Source organism: Myodes glareolus, chromosome 12 (assembly GCF_982192425.1).
Source record: "Myodes glareolus chromosome 12, mMyoGla1.1, whole genome shotgun sequence".
Lineage (NCBI taxonomy): Eukaryota > Metazoa > Chordata > Mammalia > Rodentia > Cricetidae > Myodes > Myodes glareolus.
Genome location: NC_142037.1, coordinates 27,912,337 through 27,935,515, shown reverse-complemented (window position 1 = coordinate 27,935,515; position 23,179 = coordinate 27,912,337). Strand labels below are relative to the sequence as shown.

Sequence of the window (23,179 nt, the reverse complement as noted above, 5' to 3'; positions counted from 1 at the left end):
AGAGGGACATGCTTTACAAGAGCCATGGTTATTTGTCTCTCAGGGCGAGCTGTATGTGAAAGCCCACACTCATTCCTGCCCATTTGGCAGCACATGCAACAGCTTGTGCTTTCCATCAGACCTTGGTTTAAACGCTCCCATCTCCTGGAGTTAGATTCCGCGTGTCTGACTGCCTTTAGAACAAAACAAAACTGTTCTTTAAAAGTCTATGAGAAACAGTGATCGATGAGCCAGACTGTCCAGGCTCAATCATTGCTTCCCTACGTTTTCCAGTCTCCACCCGATGTTCTGCAGCTATCGGCCAATACCAGCTGAGAGTGTGCCACACCAGGAGCTGGAGCTCTCGTGGACTCCCTAAGTATTAGGCACAGCTACAATTGAAGGAGACAGTGTACTTTTTACTTCCTGAGTTACACAAACTACACTGAATTTAAAAAAAATCTTTATGTGTGCGTGTGTTTATGTGTACCTGGATACCGATGCCCATGGTGGCCCAACAGGACATCAGATTCCCTGGAGGGGGTGGGACCATGGGGCCTTTTCCTCTTGCTCTCTCTCTCTTTGGTTCTTGGCCAGGAAGTGAGTAGTTTGGCCACATGGTGCCATCATGATGTGCCACCTCAAAACCAACCAGGTCAAGGGACCAAGGACTAAAACCTCCGAACTGAGAACCACAGCACATCTTCTCTCCTGCTGTGCTGACAGCCTAGAGTGTGCACTTATCACAGGACAGGGACAGGAAAACTGGCTAAAAAGCGCACAGTAGGTTACATGAGAAACCACTTCTTTAAAAGTCGTTACCTTCTAGTTTGTTTTAGAAACTGTATCAGTTTGCTCAAGGAAATAATACGTTAAAAATTTCTCTAAAGGAAATAATTCCAATCAACTCAAGCCCCACTCCATGGCACAGGGCACCTAACTCCTACCTCAGGGTGTGCTGGTGTTTCAGGACAGAAACCAGAACTGTAATTTAACATGTGACAAGACAGTCTCACTTGCTCCAAACCCTTTCTGATGCACAGAAAGGCTCCTTACTTACACATACCAAACCAGCAGGATGAACCCATACACACACATAAGATGTGTTAACGGTAGGGGAAAAAAATACATATATATACCTGTCACTTACCTGATTGAACTGACTGATTTATAAACCAAGAACGGTGTTTTTCCTTGAAAACTTTGATTTCAAACAGCTGATGTAGACACATATCCAGTAAGTAAACGGCTCCTTCCCCTGTAACACAGATGTGCTCAGTACTGTCACTATTCACACACACATGTGTACACAGAAGTCTGTCCAGAGTTCTAAGGCATGCTCCTAAGAGGAACCTAAACATATGGAGTCATGCTCTATACTCGCAGACTCCAAGGAAAGTTCATAGGTATTAGGCACAGACATTCAGTTTCCAGCTCCATAATCCTCGCTGAACTTAAACTGCAAAAGTGAAAGGCACAAGTCATTTACCTCGACTATTATACAGCCTCCTAGCTACCAGATCCTAATGGTTCCGACAGATGTGAGCTAGCGCCTGGGTCTGTCACTACGCCAGCATGTAGCTCCCTCTACGCAGGAGCAAAGACAAGGACCAAGCCCTTAGATGGTACTGGCCACTGTGAGAAAGAAAACAACTCTCTTCAAGACTTAGTCAAATGGATGGAACTTTTCTGTTTTATTCTTTTAAAGGGGGAGGAAGGGGGGTTAGAGTCTCAGCTCAGTCAGTGGTAAAGCACTTGTCCAGTATGCGCTAGGTCCAGTGGTCAATCCTCAGCAAAAGGACAGGAGGGGTGAAGACTGTGCATATCTGAGGTTTGACTAACTCAGGTCCAGGGTCAGTCCTCAGCAACATGGGTCTAAGCGGTAGGAGAAATGGGGATAGAAGGGATGCATATCTGATGTTTTACCCCTTGACTCATCCAATCTTTTTCCAACCGCAGAGCCATCTCTGAAATCTCTGGAATCACATGCTGAGTGCGACACTGGGGAAGCTACATAATCTGCTTGCTCATCTGTGTCCATGGCCATACTGATTCCACCTTAGAGGGTTTTTATGAGGACTGAACAAAAGGAAACACCCCTACATTTCCAGAGCACAAGCCAGGACCTGGGAAGTGCTTAGCTTAGTCCTCTGACTGTTCCGGTGTGGGTCAACAACTCTGACTGTTCCGGTGTGGGTCAACAACTCTGACTGTTCTGGTGTAGGTCAAAAGACATATTTAATTTCTCTTGGAGAAAAGACACTAAAAGAATGGGGTTGGGGTGTTTGTTTTTGTTCTGTTTTACTCCCTCATTGTCTGAGTTACACATCTTTTCAACAAAATGCTACCCATGTGCTTTCCCTTATTCCCTATGCAGTGATACAGTCCCCAGGAGAGCCCTGGCATACAGGCATCATGTGTTTACTCAGAGCCTAACAATTCAATACAAGGGAAATCCGGCGTCACCTCAGCTGAATGTATTTTAAAACTTTTACTCCAAAATTAGGAAAAAACCCCACAAAATACGCTAAATATAAAATTAAAGTAAACTTATCTCTCAATAAAACATAAAGCTCTCCAATATACAATGATTTTAATAAAAGAAAAACCATCTACTAACGGGGGGAGTTAGCCTTTTGCCTTTTTGGTCAGATTGAAAGAACAGCTAAAACTGAAACCAACTAAGTCATGACATGTTGAAGACGGATCACGCGTTTTCATTCTGGCTGTTTATTTTTACTGTACAACACAAAATGAATATAAATGTAGGCCAGTGTTGGTAAGCATGCTAGGAAAAGTTGGCATAAGAAAGCCAAAGAAAATCAATCCATTTTCAGAGAGAACTCAAACATACCATTTCTCTATGTCGCCAACATTTCTAATGATTTGACATTCTGTGGATGAAAACTATAAAAACGATCCTCTTTGCAAAGTTTAGTGTGATTTATCCTGGAACATTAATCAGCTTGATTTTCCACTGCAGTTTGCTGTGAACTTTTAAGTTAATTCAAAATGACACACGGGCAAGCAAGCACGCCACACACTGAGCATGGGGCTGGAGACATTCAAGGACGAGAGGACCCGAGGAAGAGAGACACACCTGAGCGTGGGCTGGCCAGTTTTACAAACAGGAGGCCACTCTTCATCTTCGCTGAGGCATCTTTTAAATATTCTGAAAAGAAATAGTGAATCAGAGAAATTTAAAGACAGTCTCTCTACTGTGCCCTCACTTTCCTCCATTTTACTTCTTTCTACTTACGCAATTTTTCTTATAAAATGTTATTTATCATTTATGAGCTATGGTGATAGTCAGTAAACACCTGTTTTCCAGGGAAGCCACGGTGGAATTCGAGGTAGGTTTAGTCTGGCTCTAGAGGAAGGGACAAGGTCTGGCTCTAGAGTCAGATGTAAACGTCCTCACCTAGGCCCAGTCTTCTCTCCCGTCTCAATCTCCTTTCAGAAGATAATGATGACAGTACATGTATTTTTTTAAACTTAAACTAAGTAGTCAAAGGCACTTAGTGTAACTGAACAGAAATACAAAATAAATCATAGCCATTACTATGAAGGACATAAATATTTATTAGACCCCTATCTTTCATTTCTGACACCATTAGTTAAGCATATCCCTTGCTCATTTTCTTGGTGGGGGTTTCATCTTTTTTAAAAATTAAATTATTTTATGAGTAGCCTATATACAATAAAGACAGTAACTGTATTTTAGCTTTATTTGTTTCTAATTATCTTTTTGCCACATTAAAGATATAATCTGTGTAATCTTAATTTTTCTTCATGTTTGCATCCTTTGTATCATACTTTATAAAGCCTTCAAGCTTTCTTCCTTAAAAGTATGTATATTCCTATATTTTTGTGGATACTTTATATTCAGTCAATTCAGAATATATAAATACCCTGAGTATAAAATGGAGGGAAAAAAAATCCAACTTTATTTTTTTTTAATGGGTTGGCCATTTGTATCAAAGCTCATGGAGTGAGCCTGCCATGAAAATCTTTACACTAAACATTTAAACGCATTTGTGGTCTGTCTGTAGACACTCGGCTTTAATCCACTAACCTGTGTCTATTTTAGTGTCAGTACTTCAAGACTTAATCATAACAGATTTACTTTAATCTGTAGAAAGAAAGTTTCTGCAGTGCTTCCTCTACAATATCTGACTGTCAAGTTTTATTTACACAGATTAAAGCATGGAGACCAAGATGACACCTTCAACAGACCAATCAGCAGTCAAAATTCACATAGACTCCAAAAAAACCAGGAGTTCTAGACAGTCAAGGGCACAGGCTGTCTACACAAGAGCACCCCAGGAAGACAGTCAAGGGGCACAGCCCATCTATACAAGAGCACCCCAGGAAGCTGGTTCAGGGGTACAACCCATCTACACAACAGTATCCAGAGAGATCTTGGTGAGGAACTGAGCTTACTCTCTTTGTTCTGTCCATTCTGCCTCAATTCCATATGCACACAGATACTGCAAACAGACTGAGAAATTAGTGTTCCATAAATAGAACACTTTTGCTTCATCCAATAGTAACCATAATAGCAATAGTAATCCATAAACAAGAAAAGCTCATTTTAAGATTTCTACTTTCAATTAAGATAGAGTATGGAGATTCAACAACAGTCACCATGCAAAGCATGAGGCTGCTGCTCTAAAGACACTGACCACCAGTCATGTAGAACAGAGAGGGTTTCCAGGACCTGGTGCAGAGGAGCTGGGCAAAGCCTGGCCGAATTAGGGCAGATGTGATAGAGTGGAGAGCTCCAAAGACAAGAATGACAGAGACCACAGTAAAAAAACTGTGGTAAGAATTCCTGGTAAGAATTGGATTCAGGTGTATGCAGTGGGGCCCATCAGGAAAACGGCTCTGTCCTTCCATATGCACATGAGAGAGTCTCCGTGAGAAGCAAGAGAACAAAACTCACACGCATCTCTCCCGGTGTTTATGACCTCAGGGCATGAGGCAGAACACTCAACAGGTACATTTACCCGACACTGCTAAGATCTCGTCGCACTAATTAAAAAGCAATGGCAAAGGATCAGACTCTTCTTGCCAAGTAATATATTTTTGAGTCCAAAAATACTTAAGAATATAAAAATGTCCATCACCCCAAAAGGTAAATTGATGAGAGGTGAAGAAAAGGTCAATTGTTGCGAGAGAGATTGGTATACATAGAACATTAAAAGTAAAGGAGATGGCACAGAAGCAAACCTCAGGGAGAACACATTAAAGGGACAGAAGACTTTAATGATCTAAACTGAAATGCTAGAGAGGGAAAAAAATGTCAGACAGAACCAATGGCAAAAGATAAGTGAACGCGAAGATTCATTCAGTAACAGAAAACACTCCAAAAGCACAGAAAATTTTTAAAAAGAAATCTGATCTATGGGACAGTGTCAAACCTCCTACTATGTGTGTGATGGAAGCCTTCAAAAGAAGAGAAATGAGAAGACAAACATATCTGAAAAGCACATGTGAAATGTTCCTGGTCTGAGGGACACTGTAAACTCACAAATCCCAGAAGCTCCATGATCCCAAAGCATATAACAAGAAGAAAACAAATAACATAACCAAGAGTTCAAAACCAAGGGTGGGAGCAGTCACAGGATGTACAGAGAAGCAGGCTAACGAAGACAGCTAAGATGTAAAAACAATGCAAGCCAGAAGACAATCCAGAACCATCCATAAAGTAAAACACCACGACCACAGAGAAGCTACCGACCTTTGGAAAGGAGGAGGGAGGAAAACAAAACTTGAGGCACACAGAGCTGAAAGAAATCACTGGTGACACGTGCATCACAAGGAACGCTAAGGGAGAGCTTTGTGCAGTAGATCACGAGCCAGATGCAGGAACCTGAACAGAACACACGCGGGGGTAAAAGGGGAGCTGTTCATATTATTTTAATCTCTTTAAGGACTATTGGCTGCTTAAGTTAAAATAATTCAGAGTAGTGTTCACATCATGTGTACACAGAAAATGTACGAGAACAGCTTAAGTCCAGGAAAGAAGAAATGTAAGAATGCCATCTCATGAGTTTCTTGTGCCATATGTGAAGTGACAAACAGCACTTGGAGGTAGATGGAATCAATTACATACACGTACAAAGAACTCTACAGCAGTCACTAAAATTAAAAAACAAAAACAAAAACCTGTCACTCATAAGACAATAAAGGATATGAAACTGAATTGTGAAAAATGTTCACTTAACCAAAAAGAGGGCAAACTAGACACAAAGAACACAGATAATATACAGGAAACATCAGGACAGCAAGTTCAACCCCAGCTCCATCAATGTCCATATCCACATGTCAAGGGTCTGCACATCCCATCGACAAGCAGCAACTCAGACAGAATTAAAAAGCAAGAGGGAAATACATGCCTCTCACAAGAACCACATAAACATAAAGACACAAGCAGAATGGAAGGAAAGAGAAGCAGATGCTAACAGACTTTACCAAGGGATTTTAAAAGGTCACTTTATAACGACAAGAAGGCATGATGCACCTAAATGCTTCCTCACCAAACACAACTGCAGAACACGCAAAGCACACACAGACAGCACTTTTTTGACTCCTGACCCTGACAGCTCCTCATCTGTCCCCCAGCTCCACGAATCTTTAAGAATGTTACATAAATAGAACAGTGCAGGTTCAACTGTCAGAACCCATTCAGACTCTTTCTGGAATGACACATCTAGACTGAAGTGTAAATTAGAAAGTTCGATCCCGTTAGAATTTTCCCCCCACTTGTGTGTCCCCACCCCTAGCAAGAACTACTCATCTCCCTGTGTCTCAGGACACAGGGCACCTGACAGCCTCCCCCACAGCACTTCCTCATACCTCACCACAACGGCAGATCTTTCAACGTGGACTTGATGAATTATTTTGACCACTTCCTCCTATCACAAGAAAACTGTACTGTTTGTTTTCCAGCTTCCCCATTCCTTGAGAGCCCCAAATAATGAAGAATATGAAATGCCAAGTCAAAAAGACATTTCTAGAGAGAAACTCTCCAAAAGACGCAGTGCTTTTTGTCTTTCCTACAAAGAGTCAGGGAGAAGGTTGTCAACAGCCTAAACGCTATTCTGTAAGGATGTCTGCGGTTACACAGCACAAACAGGTAAATAACCAGTGTGCCCTGCTGAAATGCCAATATTCTCTGAAGCATACAAAGGCAGACAGAATGAAGATGTCCCATTGGTGTGGAAAATCTTATTTCCTCACAAAACCACTTGCTGCTGGACTGGATCAACAAGAAACTAACTGAAACGGGATTAAAATGTTCAAAAACTGCTAGAAGAAAACCCCTGTGCTTTGATCTGATCAAAGACTTTTCTGGGATGTAATTGCAGAAGTACAGACAACAGCGCCAAGATAACAGGTGGGGTTACATCCCTACAAGAGCTTCTTCACAGCAGTCAGAAAACAAGACACAAGAGATCTGTAGAAAAGCTAACTGCTGTGCTCCCTAGAACTTAGACAGATGTGGATATAAACTGAAACATTTTTATATACTGCAGAAGTTTCAAAGATATATTTCCTCTAAATATGAAAAAATAGGCAACTTTTTTTTTGCCTATCAAAAACCCTGACAACAACAAATTCACAGTGACAAATGCCACCAGGATTCAGCCTCCTTGGCTCTCTTTAGCATCCTGAAATACCCTGACGGGACAGTACCAACCGCCAAGTTGATCTTCCCTGACTGCCTTTTCATAGGCAGGTTTCATGCAGGCACAGCTGGATGAAAACAGTAACCCAGTCCTGAGCCACCTTCACCATCAGCTGGTCTTGTTCTAGTCAGTTTTTACTGTGTCATGTGCTGTTTCAGGCTGGGACTATCATACAAATAAAAACCCCACCCCCACAGAAGCTTATTCTCTTGTCTGTTTCCCTATTCCTGTCCATCAATCCCTCTGGACCGTCACCTCTTTATCATCTAGTCCCCACAGGACAAGGTGAAGAACCCCACCTGCTGCAACCTGGCAGCCCTGGTATAGAACTGCTTTATCCAAAGGAAATGACGGATATTACATAAATTCAAGTCCATATGCAATTTAAATTTTCCTAGAAGCCACCCTAAGCATAGGTAAAATAAATTTTAATGATATACATTTACTCTAATTTACTCAAAATACTTTCATTCCACCACACACAGACAAAAATTTCACATGAAATATGCTGCCACAATGCTGTCTGTGGGGTTTTTATCAGATGGAAACAGTTCCGTTCTTAAGCTGCTAAGGACGCTGACCATGAAAGGGTGTTCTGAGTTTCTCAACCTCTCTTCCTGTGGCTGATTCTGTATTTGGTTTTCATTCTCTCAGTACAGTGTATTTCACAGTCTGACTCAAGTCTTTTGTTTCAGAATAAAACCCACTTGCTCGTACATAATCCTTTCTTGTTTGTTTGTTTAAGATTTCTGTATTTATGTGCATAAACTATAAGCTAACTTCTGCAAAGCCTTTGACTGCTTTTTCAGGGCAACACTAACCCCCAGACTGAGTTGTGAATTATGCCTTCTTTCCCCACTTTTTGAAAAGTCTATGCAGGAGCAATCTTATTTTTCAATGTCTTTCAGAACTCTCCAGTTAAGCAACTGGAAGCTGGGCTTTTCCTGGGAAAAGACTATGAATTTAACCTCTTTATTGTGTCTGCTAAGATCTTTTCTGAGCCAACTTTGTAACTTTTCTATCCAGGAATGTGCCCACATTATCCACAATACCTATAAGGTCGGCAGCACTGTTCCCTCTTTCACGCCTGACTTTAGGAATTTAGGGTCCTTTCCCTTGGTCAGCCTGGCTAAAGATGTACTGATTGTTTGGCTTCGCTGACCCTCTCGGGTCTGACCGTGTTTCTTTCGTGCTCCGCGATGGGGTGTGTGCACTAGGTGATGGTGGAAGGTGAGGCTGCAGGTCCCTGGCCTTTCTAGTTTATTAATCTCTCCATGCGCGTCACTGCCGCAGCACTGCCACAGGCTGCCATAGGTCTCTGTGCTTTATTTTCTTGCCTCTCAAAAGTATTTTTTAAGCTTCCCTCATTTTTCTTCTGTGGTTCATTGGTTATTAGGGCTGCTGTTTAATTTCTACGCATTTGTGAATCACTCAAATTCCCTTCTGTAACTGTCTCCCACACTCACTTCACTGTTTTTGTACAATGCATTTGGTATATTCCCAATCATTTTTAAATGCTGATGACCTGTTAGGTCAGACTGATTTACAGTGCTGCTTAGGTCTTGTTTGGAGGAGCTGGGAGATTCTCTTGACTGTCTGATCCCTTATAATAGTGATGTCTGTGTGTTCTTTAAAATTTTGTTCTATCTGATGAGATTTCACAGTTATGCCGTCACTATGCAGACAGTCTGTGTTAGTTCTTAGAATAAATTCCTAAGCTCTGACTAAAGCCTTTGTAGAATAAACTCAACACCTCAGCCTCCTCTAGGGCAGTCGCACCACCTAGCTTCCTCACATTCCCGCCATACTTTCCTGTTAGTTCACACCTTGTACTTTTAAATACATGTTAGATAAAATACAGTAAATGTGGCAATTCTGAAAGTTACTTGCCCTTCCCTAACTCCTAGGAATTGTTGCTGGTTTTCAGTCAGGCCAGTGGCTTTCCTGGGCTAACTGTGAGTCTGTATTCTCTAGACCCAGCTACAATGTATCTATTCAGACACCTTAGGGATCGCACTCAGTCAAGTCTTTGTTGAGGGGCTCTGCACGTGTCATGGCAAACTTCAACACTCAGACATTCAAATTACTGCCTTCACTTTTATTTACGGCTTTCCCAGGCCATTAGTCAGCCAGAGACGACTCCCAGCTTTTCCCTGCACAGACTTCAATGTGTGCATAGCCTTCTTGTTCCCTACGAACAAACCAGAGTTCCCAGAGCAGCACATGGACACCTAGTTCTCATACGTTCCCTTTAAGGTTTGGGCAGGCTACTGTTTACCAGACTGGTATAGCCCTCACAGAAAAATACCCTAAGGAACAGGACTTGTCCCAGAGAACAAGCTCTGAGCACCAAGTCGTGTCAGGTAACAGCACCCTGAAAGGGAGACTTTTCCAGGAAGCCAAAGACAGGTCAACTGGGGACAATGCTCTCGGAGTTGGATTGGTTTTTTTCTTTTTTGGCTTCAAATCAAGTCTGGTCTGTCCCTTCATCAAGGCTGCTGACGGGGGCGGGAAGGGAGATGGGAACAGCTCCAGCTTTCAGGAACACTCAGCTGGAAGAGCCAGAAGCGGCCTCTGCTGTCTCCCCTGGAGACTTCATGGCTTCCAGGAGGCTGGCTCTCGCTGCACCTGGAGACCGGGCATGAAAGAATTGTACTGCTGTTGTGATTTTGTGTCCCTTAGTCTCATGTAGTGGTCCACAGAGAAAACAGCTCCTGCCTGCAGACTAAAGGCTCTACCACACTTAAAGAGTTTCTGCTGAAAGCTGGAGAACCCTGGATCATCTGGTGGGCTGGTTCTTTGCCTATGAGACCTGGAAGATCCTGTTTCCCCTTAAACTTCTTTTTTATTTGTATCTAGAAGGGGTGAAAAACATGTAAACTAATTAAGAAATAATAAAAGTACATGTTTATAGTAAAGTTTTTAGTGTAGCAGGAAATGATGAGAAAAGGAACTTTTGGAAGGTTCCAACTATTTCTTCAATGATGTCAGCACAGGTTCATGGTACCTGGACTCACCAAGGTTCATTGACAGTCTTAGGTCCTCCCACTACCAAGTAGTGTGACCTTAGGCAAGATAGTGAACCTGCCTTGCCTATGTTGTTCAACTATAAAATGGGCATGAGAACTCATTTAGAGGCATCTTTAAGGCTGACATGCATGTGGAAGAGCCCAGAGCACAAAATAATTACTTAGTTTCTAATTAGTTTACTTCCATCAATTCCTGATAAAGTCAGGGATACACAGAAATTTAAAAAAAAAATCAAAATATAATTAAGAGTCACAACTTTCAGAGCGTTAAAAGGCCTTACAAACAGCCTTCCTAGAAAAGGTTCAGTCAGAGCCTGTTGTCTTGGTGATCTGTGTAAACAGAAGACAGTGTAAAGTACTTGGTAGAGTTTCTTGCACACAAAACATTCTCAAAAAATCCAACGTGCATCCTTCAGCTTTAGAAAAAGCTCACTAAGAAAAGGCAAAAGCAAGTCTTGATACTCTAGAAGTATACTTCATATGGAACACTTCCCAACAGGATCAGGCAGAACAGTGCCTGAAGATGCATAGATGGTACATAAACTTATCTATTAGGAATTACATTCTCATCTACAGAAGCTCCAGGTTATCTGAGACACCTGACAGGCACCTGGCAGGTATCAGCGCAGACCCCAAGACTCCGGAATATAGGACATGCAAGACAAACCAGCATGGTGTTCAAGTTCCTTGCAGCTTTCAAGATGCTAACTTCAAAAATAACTACATGCCTTCCCTTCCCAAGGTGTCAGCACTACCATCAAGCAAGACCTAGCTCATGTTCCTGGCTTTGAAGCTCTTGTCTCTTCACAAGCTAATCAAAGGGAAAAAGGGTACACACCAGGAAAATGCATCCCATGATGGGTTTACCTGAATATAACTTTCCTGTGAAGCTGTGGAGACAAAAATAAATCTACCCTCCACCAAGATCATGGCAAATAAAGGCTGTGATTTTTCAGGATTATCCCTACAACAGCCATGTTTCTAGGAATGGCCTGTCAGGAGAGAAGATGTTGGGGGAAAAAAAGTCAGGTCCATGATATTATATTGGATGTCCTTCTGTATGCTGTGAATTTGTGCTGCTTTTACTGGTTGATGAATAAAACTGCTTTGGCTCATGGCAGGGCAGAATATACCTAGGCTGGGAAGCCAAACTGAATACAGGGAGAAAGAAGGTGGGACGGAGAGAGAGACGCCAGCAGCCACTAGGAGTTAAGATGCCATAGTATTACCAGTAAGGCACGAGCCACGTAGTGATACAGATTAATAGAAAGGGACTAATTTATATGTAAGAGCTAGTTAGCAATAAGCCCCGAGCCATCAGCCAAACAATTATAGTTAATATTAAGCCCCCGAGTGATTATTTTATAAGTGGCTGTGGGACTGGGCGGGACACAGAAAAGTTTTCGGCTAAAGGTTCACAGTTGGCACAGAGACTTTATGTAGATAAAGACAGCAACATCTACAGCAGAAGCTTGCACTATCTGGGAAACAGGACAGTTCTGGAAGGGGACATGGGGCAGATCTGACTAAGGTACCTGATGCCAAGAGGGGCTGGCTCCAGCAGAGATGTGCTCTGGTCATCAAACAGAGCAGACAGTCACAGCTGGTCCTCTGGCTTCTCTTAATGATGCTGCATTGTCACCACGTAGGCAGAAGGATAACCTTGGGGCAAAGCATAGGTTCTGGAGAAGAGCTTTATGAAGGTGACAGTCTATGACACCAAAACCCTCCTATTTGTTGGACAGAGTCTTGGTTCCCCGATATGTAAGGTAGTGATGAAAAGGCTTTAGCTGCTGCCCCAGGTCACTCTGAAGATCAAATACAGTAACATATGTAAAGGTGTGCTGTAAGGTATAAGGGCTAGAAGACCCAAAGACAAAAGATTTTCTTAAATGATGTAATCCTTGAGAAGATAAAGGTGAATAAAATTAGCTCTTCAGGTCCACACATTCTTCACAGATTAAGAAAGGTTCAGGTAGGAAAAACAACAGTTGTACTGAGTGTGCGGGTTTTTTTCCTTGTCACTGTTCCCTAAACAGTACAATCTAAAATGAAGTTACAGACCTTTGTAACACTTCATTGTGTGCCACAAATAATCAACAGATAATTTAAAATATATGGGTCGATTATGTATGCAGATACATAAAGGACTAGAGTATTGTTGGAGTCTGGCATCTATAGAGCTTCCGGAACTAACCCTCTCCCACCCGTCCTAGGGGACAACTCTAATTTACTGCCACAATCCTATTCTCCATACAAATAATCCCTGATACCCTTGCACAGACTAAGAAGACCACCCCTAACAGCCACTCCAAAGTTGGACCTGGGGGTATCAGGTCCAGTTGGGGTGGCTGCTTCTCATGCTATCTGCACAACACACTTCCTTCTAGGAGAGCCCCCACACCCTTAAGTCTACCTCTCCCACTGTGTACCACAGGGGAGCCACCTCCTAGCTGCTGCTATGTGTGTGGGAGATTAGATCGCAGGGACCCTCTGGAGGTGACCAGCAGTGTGTCTTAGAAAGAGACAAGATGGCATTCCCGTGCCGCTCCACTTTAGGAAGCAGTCTGTTTCTGACTGGGGGCGGAGTTTGTTTAAGAGGAAGTTACTGATGCTCAGAGAGACAGAAAACCAAGGTTACCCATTGCTACAACACCCTAGTCCTCATGTGCTCCCCTCAGCTGCCCTTCTACAACACAGTTGGCCCTACCTACGAAAACAGGACGCTGCCCAGGGGTCCCGAGAGAAGTTGATATCAAGCTCTGCAACCCACAACCCCAGAGGCTCTGCAGCCACAGTGGAGAGCAGAGGTTTCCATACAAGGTAGCCTTGGACCATTCAAAAAGGATCCTGTTCATGCCAAGAGCACTGAGGAAAGTGTGTAAGAGGCTGACCTAAAAAATTCAACACGTTTTGGTGGCTCTCAAAACATCCCAGCTTGCTCATCCTGCCCACTGTAGTTAGCTCTGTGAACTTTCACCTTTCTTGCTTTGTTTTTCAATCTATCCAGTTTAGAGATAATCCACCCCAAACATGTACTGCCGTCTTCTGTGTGAAATAGCAGTTTGTTAGAACACAAACACCTCCCCCCCCATCACCAAAGTATATATGCTGTAAACGTCCTTGCCAGCTTTGTTCATCTCACAGTACTAACAAATGAAGAGCAAACGCCCCAGTCAGCTCCCAGCTCCTCGGGAAAGCAGCAGGGCTGCCATTCTCAGTTCCGTGCACAGTGAGCTCTCCCACAATCCCAGCACTTCTGAGTCTTCCTGCTACTGTGAAGAAGAAAAATGTAAAAAAGAAAATAAAGACAAATGGAAAAAGAAAGCAGTGGAATTCATTTTGTGATACACACAATAAGAAAGGATTGGAAAAGCCAGATGGTGGTGGTGCACGCCTTTAATCCCAGCACCCAGGAGGCAGAAGCAGGGGGATCTCTGTGAGTTCAAGGCCAACCTGGTCTACAAGAGCAAGTTCCAGGACAGGCTCCCAAGCTACAGAGAAACCTTGTCTCAAAAAAAAAAAAAAGTAGAAGAAGGATAAAATCAGTGAAAAATTATAACTGAAAGGTAATGGATAAAAAGCTGAGACTAAAGAGCAAAAAAACCCAACAAACTAAAGTTTGAAAGTAATGAAGCAGCCAGGCATGGTAGGGCACTAGGGAAAGGAAGACACAAGAATTGCTGTGAGCTCCAGGTCATCTTGGCTACAATGTGTGACTTTGTCTCTATGACTTCCCCACCAAAAAATAAAATGAAAACAATTAAGTGGGCAATCCTATAGAGTCTTAGCAAACCAAGGCCTTCATGAGTGTCTGCTCAAGCAGGAGAGACCTCAAGCGTCACCCAAAAACTTGGGGGGGGGGGGGAGCATGCAGTTGTGACTTCACAGGTCCTTCCACTTTTGACTTCAGCACAAGAAAGGATTCACAAAGGAAGCTTAAAGTACCATGCTTCAGACTCTCAGAGATACCCTCCGAAGCTGCAGCCATCATCACTGCTGACAAGCTAATGGCTACTGAGGAAGAACACACCTGGATTCCCCTCAGCTCCTAACTTGAGTAGGAATTTAATACAAACTTATTTATACAAAAATGATAATCACATATGTCACTGGTAGAAGAGGTCCCACTCATAGGAGGAGCCCGGTAAGAAGGCTTCCGTGTAGAGGTGGCCTTGACGTTGGGTTTCAGGAATTTTCCAAGCGGAGAAAGTGGAGACAGGATTGCAGGCACATAAAACGCCACCAACAGTCAAAGAAAGAGAAGCTGGTTTGGAGCAAATAACTTGGCTTTGTGGGAACTAAAGTCACGCCTTGAAGCCAGGGCAGAATCTGGCACAAGAGCAAAGACGGTGTTAGGGAAAACATTGCAGGAAGAAATGAAAGGAGATATTTTGGGAGTCATAAAAACCCACTCTGGCCCTGGTCCTCCTGAAAGGGGACAGAGAATGGACATAACACTAGTACACTACTAACTAGCCCACAAGACAGGCTCTGCTCTCCCACTGCAGAAATGAGGAACAGAGACTCTGCGGTGAGGCAGCCATTTGTCCAAGGACACAGAACTGATAAAGCAGGGTCCAGGTGTCTTTCATTACAGTCAGGCTTCAGCACTGACTGAGCTGTTGCCTAACTTTCCAGGTAACGCTCTATGGTGTGGCAAACCTTTGCCGTTCCTAGGATGCTAGTCAAGTTTTAAAATTTACTTTCTTCTATGACTTTTTATTCTGCCCTGAGGGATAAAGCTATAGGAGCCATAAGTTGTTACTTGCTCCACATCTTTTGGAACGATCACTAAGAGGACAAGATTACAGCAACAGATTACCAACTGGCAACTGAGCGATTCCATCCATCACCTCAGAACGTGCTCAACAGCCGGGAGCAAATCCAGCAGACATCTGAGAAAGGTCAGCAGGGCCCCACCAATAAACGCTGTATAAAGACAAAGCCAGATTTGTGTGGAAAATATTAACCACACTCCTTGCTGGACAACCCAGAAACTGCCTGCAGGGAATGGGGAGCCTTCCTCCGGCAAGTCCTGCTGAATTATTCAGAGGCTGTCTCAAGGCCACACTTGGATGGGCCAGGCTCTGCACCACCTGCCAAGGGAAGGGCAACTTTCAACACACAGGGCTTGTTTTTAAACACAAGCCTGCATGCACACAAAGGGGGAAGAGCCCACTTCCACTTTTCTCCTGAGGTTAACCCTTAGGTAAGAGGAAAAGGTCAGCTGTTTCCTAGGACCACTGACAGAGTCTAAAGCAGCCCTTCTTTTACCTTGTATTTCACACTTTGCTTTTTTTCTTGCCCCCAAACTCCAATAAAGATATGTTTCTTGGGGGCTGGAGAGATAGCTCAGAGGGTAAGAGCATTGCCTGCTCTTCCAAAGGTCCTGAGTTCAATTCCCAGCAACCACATGGTGCCTCACAACCACCTGTAATGAGATCTAGTGCCCTCTTCTGACCTGCAAGCATACACACAGACAGAATATTGTATACATAATAAATAAATATTTATGTATGATACATAATAAATAAATATTTATTTGGTTTTACAAGGCCATTAATCAGAAATAGTGTTAATATTAAGTCCTTCCATCATTAAAGAGGAAAATTACCTCTCCCTTCTATATCTGATTTTTTAAAAATCTTTTTTAATGAGAATACAGTCCTAAACTGTGAATTCTTACAATGTTTCAATTCTTGTTTTGTTTTGTATTTAGACACACCATTTGTGGTCATCATGACATCCCAGCTAAAAAGCTACAGTACATTAACTCCAGGATGGCAGGCCTGGGATTCCCTAAAATCTACCTGTTCTTTAGCCTCCAGAAGAACAGGCCACCACCTGTGCTACCAGCCTAAGTGACATACAAAGTTGTTTGCTTTGGGAGCAATGCAGTACCTCTTAATACGAACTTTTGTAAGATACAAAGGCATAGCACCCTTAGAGCCTGCAGGTGGCATTAAAAACAGGAAGTTCAAGTTTGAACAGTTTCAGAACCCCCAACCCCTGCCACTGACCACATTACTATCAGTCTAATGCTGAAAAGGTGAGAGGGCACCTCAGCTTTCAACAGACGCCAGGCTGTAATGCTCCTCACCACCACCCCATAGATTTAGTACACCTTCCATGTTGAGGGATGCATTCAATACTTGACTCTCTTCATTTCTGTGTTTGATATGATTATGACACACTTTAAGAATGAAGTCAATACCAACGAACAGCCAACAAAACAAAAAACTCAAATTATGATCAGCTACTTGTGTGCATCTACATAGTATCAACATACTTGATTGCAAAAGAATGAGGCCCCTACCCTGAAAATCGAATTATATTGATGTAACCGTAGTGTGAAAGGAGGCTCTCCTTCCCCCAATTAAAATAAGGGACCCCGCTCGCCCTCTGATGGACCACCAAAACCACGATTGCTTACTAGCCGCTTTACCATCCAAACACTTGTAATGAGGTATGGCTTAACTGGAGCGCTTCATGGGCTGCTGGAGTCAGCAAGAATCAGTAACGAGCACTTCAGAAAACCGTTTTGCAGTACTAAGGCTAAACCCACAAGCACCTAAGAAGAGCTATACCACTCCAGGGTAGAGACACTCTAAAGACATGAATGTCTATGTCCATCGACAGCCTCAAAAATGTAATTCCTAAGAGTTGCAAATCCGAAACACCCAAATGTCATCCATCCTCAATAGGGTAGTACTGATACACATACAAGGAACTAGAAGCAGCAATTACAAACAAACAAACACCAACCAACAAAACCCACGGAACAAACAAGGATGGATCTGGCAGAAGTCATACAGAGGGAAGGAAGACAGGAGTCCAAACAGGCACAACTAACCCGATTAACAGAACACCTGGGGTTCTCTACAAGCGGTATGAGCTGTCAGCTGATCGGCAGCATACGGCGTTCAGCTGGGTGAGTTGCATACTCACAATCCATACATTTAACCGTGTTTAACCCCTTACAAAGAAGAGGAGCTATGTACGCAAAAGATGTACGGGTCTGGTTGTTATGCCAAGATTGTAAACACCTACATCACTGGGTATTCGTACCCTGATGAAGTATATTTGCTGTAAAAATGCTCTGCGTTTGCTGAGCTAAAATTCAAAATTAAAGTGACTAGGGAGTTTCCTCTCCGCCCATGTTGTATCATCAAATTAAAGTGCCTATAAAATGGCGGACCGTTTCTAGCTTGCATTCCCTAGCTCATATTTATTTCATTTGCCATTTACTCGGTCCCTGCTTATGTGGCACCGACTGTCCACTGTCCCAGGACCCCACTTGTCCTGATGGCTGATCCCCATGGGATATCGAAGGGCCTGGTTCTGGGGTTTCGACTGCCACTGTGCCTCGGAACTGCTTTAAACCAAGCTCAGCTTAACCTACGCAGCTTCCCCAACTTAACATCACACTTGGGACAACAGCTTGGAAACACCGCTGCCCTCCGCAGGCCGGGTGGGCTACATCCGCAACAACACACCGGTGAACCCGCACGCTCTCACTAAGCTCCCGCGTTTGGAGCTCCCGCCTGGAGTGACACGTGACCAGGATTGCGCAAAGTGTGGGGCACCGAAGCCCGGCCCGCACTCGCCAGGACTTCGCGGGCCGGTGCTGGCCCGGGCAAAAGCCTCGCGCAGCCGCCACCCTGAGTGCTCCCGTCCCACGCGCCGCCCGCGTTTACCTGGAAGTAGGAACACAAGCTGCCGGGCAGCCAAGTCCCCGCGGTCTCGGCCTGCAGCCATGTCTGGCACCGCCGGAAGTGACTCGGAGGGGCCCGCCAGCCCGAGCCACCAGCGTGCCTCCGTTTCTGGGTCCGCCCGCTGGGCTTCCTCTTTGAATTGTGCGCGGGTGTCACAGGAGCCTTGGAGTTCCGCGGCTCTCACACCTCCAGCCAGCGGGAGCTTTTATATGTTATTGCACACGATGAGGTTTCTAATGCATTCTGTCGTGCCTAAGTCCTGAAAGCCCCCGAGAAGATCACCACGGAGCCACACTTGGGAATGAAAAAGCAAGGTTTTATTTATTATATAACGGGCTAGCACAGGTCCCCTACCTGGTAGTCTGACACAACCGATGGAGGGAAAAGGACCACGTCTATCATTATAAAGGGTTTATAACGACAAAACCCACAAAGCAGTCACAAAGTTTCAAAGTACAAAATTGCTTATCCTATATCCCGATTGACTGAAGGTTAGGTAAAGCTTAGCTGTTATTATTTTTTGATAGGCTGTCGTCTTGGGGGATTCATCTCTCAAAGGGCCAGCTACCTAGCAGGGACAGTAGATTATCCTGAACTGTTCTTTCTGGGCAGAATATGCCCTGTATGTTCTTCCTTATCCAATCTAATAGCGGTGTGTGTGTGTGTGTGTGTGTGTGTGTGTGTGTGTGTGTGTGTGTGTGTGTGTGTTTGTAGAAGGAGCAGTGTGACACACAGGCAACATAAACGTGGAGGTCTGAGTGATAGTATAAATATGGCTGAAGCTTTTGAGAAAGGACATAGAGCAAGCAGCTAGTGATACCAGAAGTCGGTCTGGATCTCAAGACAAACGCTGAGATTCTCCTGTTGTTCGGGTCCTAGAGAAGCCCCTAAGGAAAAACCAACAGCCATGTATGCAATAGCAGGAAATTCTTTATTAATTTCAACATTGAAGTGGCACATGGAGACCCCTGAAGAAGGTCACAAGCTCTTTTTAAGCGAAGTTAAAGGAATTCCAGGGAGGAAGGATTACTCTGTGGCTGATTTGTGGAGGAAATATTAGTCTGGGGGCTATTTGGTGGGAGGTCTTAGTGGTTAGGGACCTTTCAGCAGTGGAGTAGGGAAAGCTGCCTTTAGTTATCAGGAGACTGTGGTCTTCTGCTGTGCCAGCAGAAGGCCAAGGGGGCTTGATTGGTGGCTCCTGAGTATGTGGTTTTCTCCAACAACTGTTTGCCCAGCTCTAACCATCTCCAGTAAACCGAAAACTAAGGCCTTGTCCCTGGCAGGAGCTACTACAAACCTGTCATGGCTCTGGTCTCTACCAGGGTTACTAGGAGAGTCTGTCAATGCTCTGGGTTGGAACACCCTCCCCCTCCCACCATCAGACATGAATCACTTAAAAATACCCACGTCTACCCAGACTACTCCAAGAGAAAAATAAGACTAAGCAGGAACGCTTCATAATTTTGTCAGACAAAAGCAGTCAATGCATTTGTGCAATGCAAAAACCCCAGCAGTTGGCCCCAGGAATACTGCTGCTTTACTCAGTACAGCTCTACTCTTGTACCGGTCTCTCCTAGCTGTGGGTAAGAGTCACAAATATGGGGCAGGATAAAAAGACAGGACACTGGAGGGAAAGGGGGTCCCCCTGGGACCTGCTTTGCTTTTCATGCTGGCTTAGAATAAAGAATTTTGACATAATTGGACCGTCAAGATGGCTGAGTAGGCAAAGGTGTTACAGAATTAATTTGCCTTCCTGGGGAGAAATCACTGCACACAGAAATAGCTGAGAAGTTAATAAAGGAAAAGGTCTTTAATCATGCTGTATGTCTGGCTCTGGCTAACGCTCAAAGAGGAGCCAGCATCGAACAGATGCTGCGAGCTTATACACACTTTAGGCTTATGCGTTTCACATAGGCGGTCATCCACAAGTCTCTTTCAGGACCTGGCCCCAGGTTACACTGACCAGTAGAAACAGAAGACTAAGAGTCTGGCCACTTGGGCAGATGGGAGATTTATACAGCAAAGATACAGCCAGAATTATTTAAGTACAACAGTATTGTCCTTGTCCACCTGGCAGAATTAGGCTTTTCCTGCTGAGAGCACAGAGAACCTCATGGCAGATCAGGACTTAATGATGGTTGTGATCCTGTGCTACTCCCTTAAGTATGTTCAGAGGCATGTTCTTTGATATGGGATAGGTTAATGGCTGGTTGTAAGCCTAAGTTGCCTCCTTTTGTTATGGGAATAGAGCCTAGTTGGAAATGAACCTGATAGGCAAGCATTGGCAGAAACTTCCTCAGTGATCCTAAACTTCAGTTTGCTACAGAATTTTCTTTCCCTCAGTTTCTAATAGTCCTGGTTAGTGCACCACTCATCTCCCGCTCGTACAGGAGGCAGCTCTCCTTCAACCCAATTCTACTTTGTGTAACTGAGTATTTCCTAGGCAAGTTTATTAGCTAATACTTGACACCGTCAATTTTATTACTTCAGGTTTCGCCTGCGTTCAATAACAGAAGCCAAATGATAGACCAAGAGTGGACTGACTCCTGAAAGTTGTCCTCCGACCTCCAGACATGTGTGGTGGTACGTGCTAGCGATCAAGTGTTTCAGTAATGGGAGTGTTTTAGCCCGTGTTTTGCTCAATAGCAAAACGAAGAAATATTTAACGTGTAAACGGTGACACTCTTGTAGGACAGGGGTCAGTCTCTTGTTGAGAGTTCTGTGGTTTATACTGACAACCAAAGAGCCACATCCCTGAAAACTTCATCTTCTTCACTGGTTCACCAAATGCCTCTAACATAATTCAACAAGAGGACTTTTTACACGTGTTTGTGCTGTGTGTACAAGTGTGCATACTTACATGTGTGTTTAGATGTAGAGACTCTATGTTGGCATTAGTTGTACTCCTCAGTTGCTGCGTACTTTATTTACTTGGTAAGGTCTTATGGAACCCAAGACTCAATGAGTCCAGCTAGTCTATCTAGCCTGATTGCTCTGAGGGCCCCCTCTCTTTGCCTTCAAAGTTCTGGCTATACAAGTGCCTGCTACAAAAGCCTGGTTTTCTGCATGGGTTCTGGAGATCAGAACTCTGGTCTTTGTGTTTGTATGATAAACAATTTATCCACTGCACCATCTCCCAGTATAAAGATTATTCCTTTCTTTAAAGATTTATTTATTTATTTATTTAATGTATATGAGTGCTCTATCCGCGTGTACGCCTTTATACAGAAGAGAGCATCAGATCCCACAATAGATGGCTACAAGCCACCATGTGGTTGCTGGGAATTGAACTCAGGACCTCCGGAAGAGCAGCCAGTGCTCTTAATTGCTGAGCCATCTCTCCATCCCCATAGGATTATTCTTTAAATACTTGTAATTTCTCTACTTTAAATATAAACAGGAAGCATGATTTTGAAAATGTCCTTGTCAAATTTCCAGCCAAAGTAAATAAGCCTTGCTTATTTCTTATAGCAAACAGATCAGAGGTGAATAATTTGTTAAAAATGAGACATTGTTTTGGAGTTGGGAAGATTTTTGAAGAATACAGTACTCAAGTTGTGAGGATTGCCCCTGTGTTTATGACCACAATAGTAGTCACTAAACTTTGGCAATGACCGAGCAAGTTGTCTAAAATACAACTAGAGAGGGCTGAAGAGATGGATGAAGTGCTTGCCATGCAAGCTTGGGAGTCGGAATTCAGTCCTCAGCACAAATGGAAAAGCAGACTGCAGTTTTGGCACCTGTAATCACAGTGCTGAGGGTGGAGCCAAGACAGGACAATCTCTGCGACTTGCTCCCAGATAATCTGGCCAAGTTGGTGAGCTCCAGGTTCTTAAGAGACACTGTCTTAAAAACTCTGATAGAGAAGGAGTGAGAAAGACCCCAACATTGACCTTTGGACCCCACATGTGGACATGAACCCTTTCACACACGCCCATGCTAATCTACCACACACACACACACACACACACACACACACACACACACACACACACCAAAAATATGAAACTTATGGGCAGGGACTCTGTGTACATGTTTCTATTTTAAACTGTCCTGAGGTTTCAGAAAGCATGAGCAAGCTTGAGAGTTGAGCATTATGCTAAACCTTACTGTTGAATACATTTCAAAATGCCCAGCCTGTTAAGTATAGGCTTGTAAAAAGGAAGAGAGGCATAAGCTTGGGAATAAAAGAAAAAAAACATTAATTTTAGGTTTCATATAATTCTAACAGTATGTAAAATAATTCACAGGCTAAAGCAAAGGTACAAGAGGGAGTAGATGTCTTCTTTCTGAATTCTTGTGAAAGCTTTGTTCGTGTGTTGTTTATATGACATCACTCTAGGTGAAATTGCTTTTACCATTAGTTGTGTGTTCTATACAACATACAGATGGCATTCGTATAGTAATTATAATAGGTTCCAGACCTTTGTAGACCCTGAGACCTTAGCACAACTGCCTCCTTGATGGGAGTATCATTCAGGCTATAAAAATCAGCCCATAGATAGCATCACCTGCCAAAATGAAAACAAAGACCCAATCTGTCAAAGTCCATACAGTTCTGGGAAGCTCTCTAATACTAACCTTGCTTTTTGACTCTAGCAGTTCTCCTTCTTACTAACTGTTCTTACTAAAAGAGGTGTTTTAAGCCAGGATATGGTTTTGTTCTTAAAAGCACACCCTGAGAAAGGCTCAGTGTTATGAATCCTAAACGCCCAGCACACTGGTTGACTAATAAAGACTTTCGATTGGTTTAAGTGTT

The 23,179-nt window shown here is 43.5% G+C and overlaps 1 protein-coding gene across 7 annotated transcripts in view; it reads right to left on the bottom strand.

Annotated features, from left to right (window-relative positions):
- Positions 1–18,526, bottom strand: part of Rnaseh2b (ribonuclease H2 subunit B) — a 62,783-nt gene extending 44,257 nt beyond the window's left edge. For 6 of the 7 annotated variants that reach the window (XR_007229513.3, XM_048422222.3, XM_048422220.3 and 3 more), the window contains exons 1-3: positions 18,403–18,526; positions 3,080–3,151; positions 1,130–1,237 (exon numbers count right to left, since the gene is read on the bottom strand). Coding sequence is in view for 6 of the 7 variants with exons in the window: in XM_048422222.3 (XP_048278179.3) it covers positions 1,130–1,237; positions 3,080–3,151; positions 18,403–18,463 (241 nt within the window). In the remaining variant the exon portion in view is untranslated. Of the gene's footprint in view, positions 1–1,129; positions 1,238–3,079; positions 3,152–12,237; positions 12,365–18,402 lie in introns of all 7 variants that reach the window. The other variant, XM_048422219.3, reaches the window with a different exon arrangement.
- Between the last annotated feature and the right edge of the window lie 4,653 nt (positions 18,527–23,179).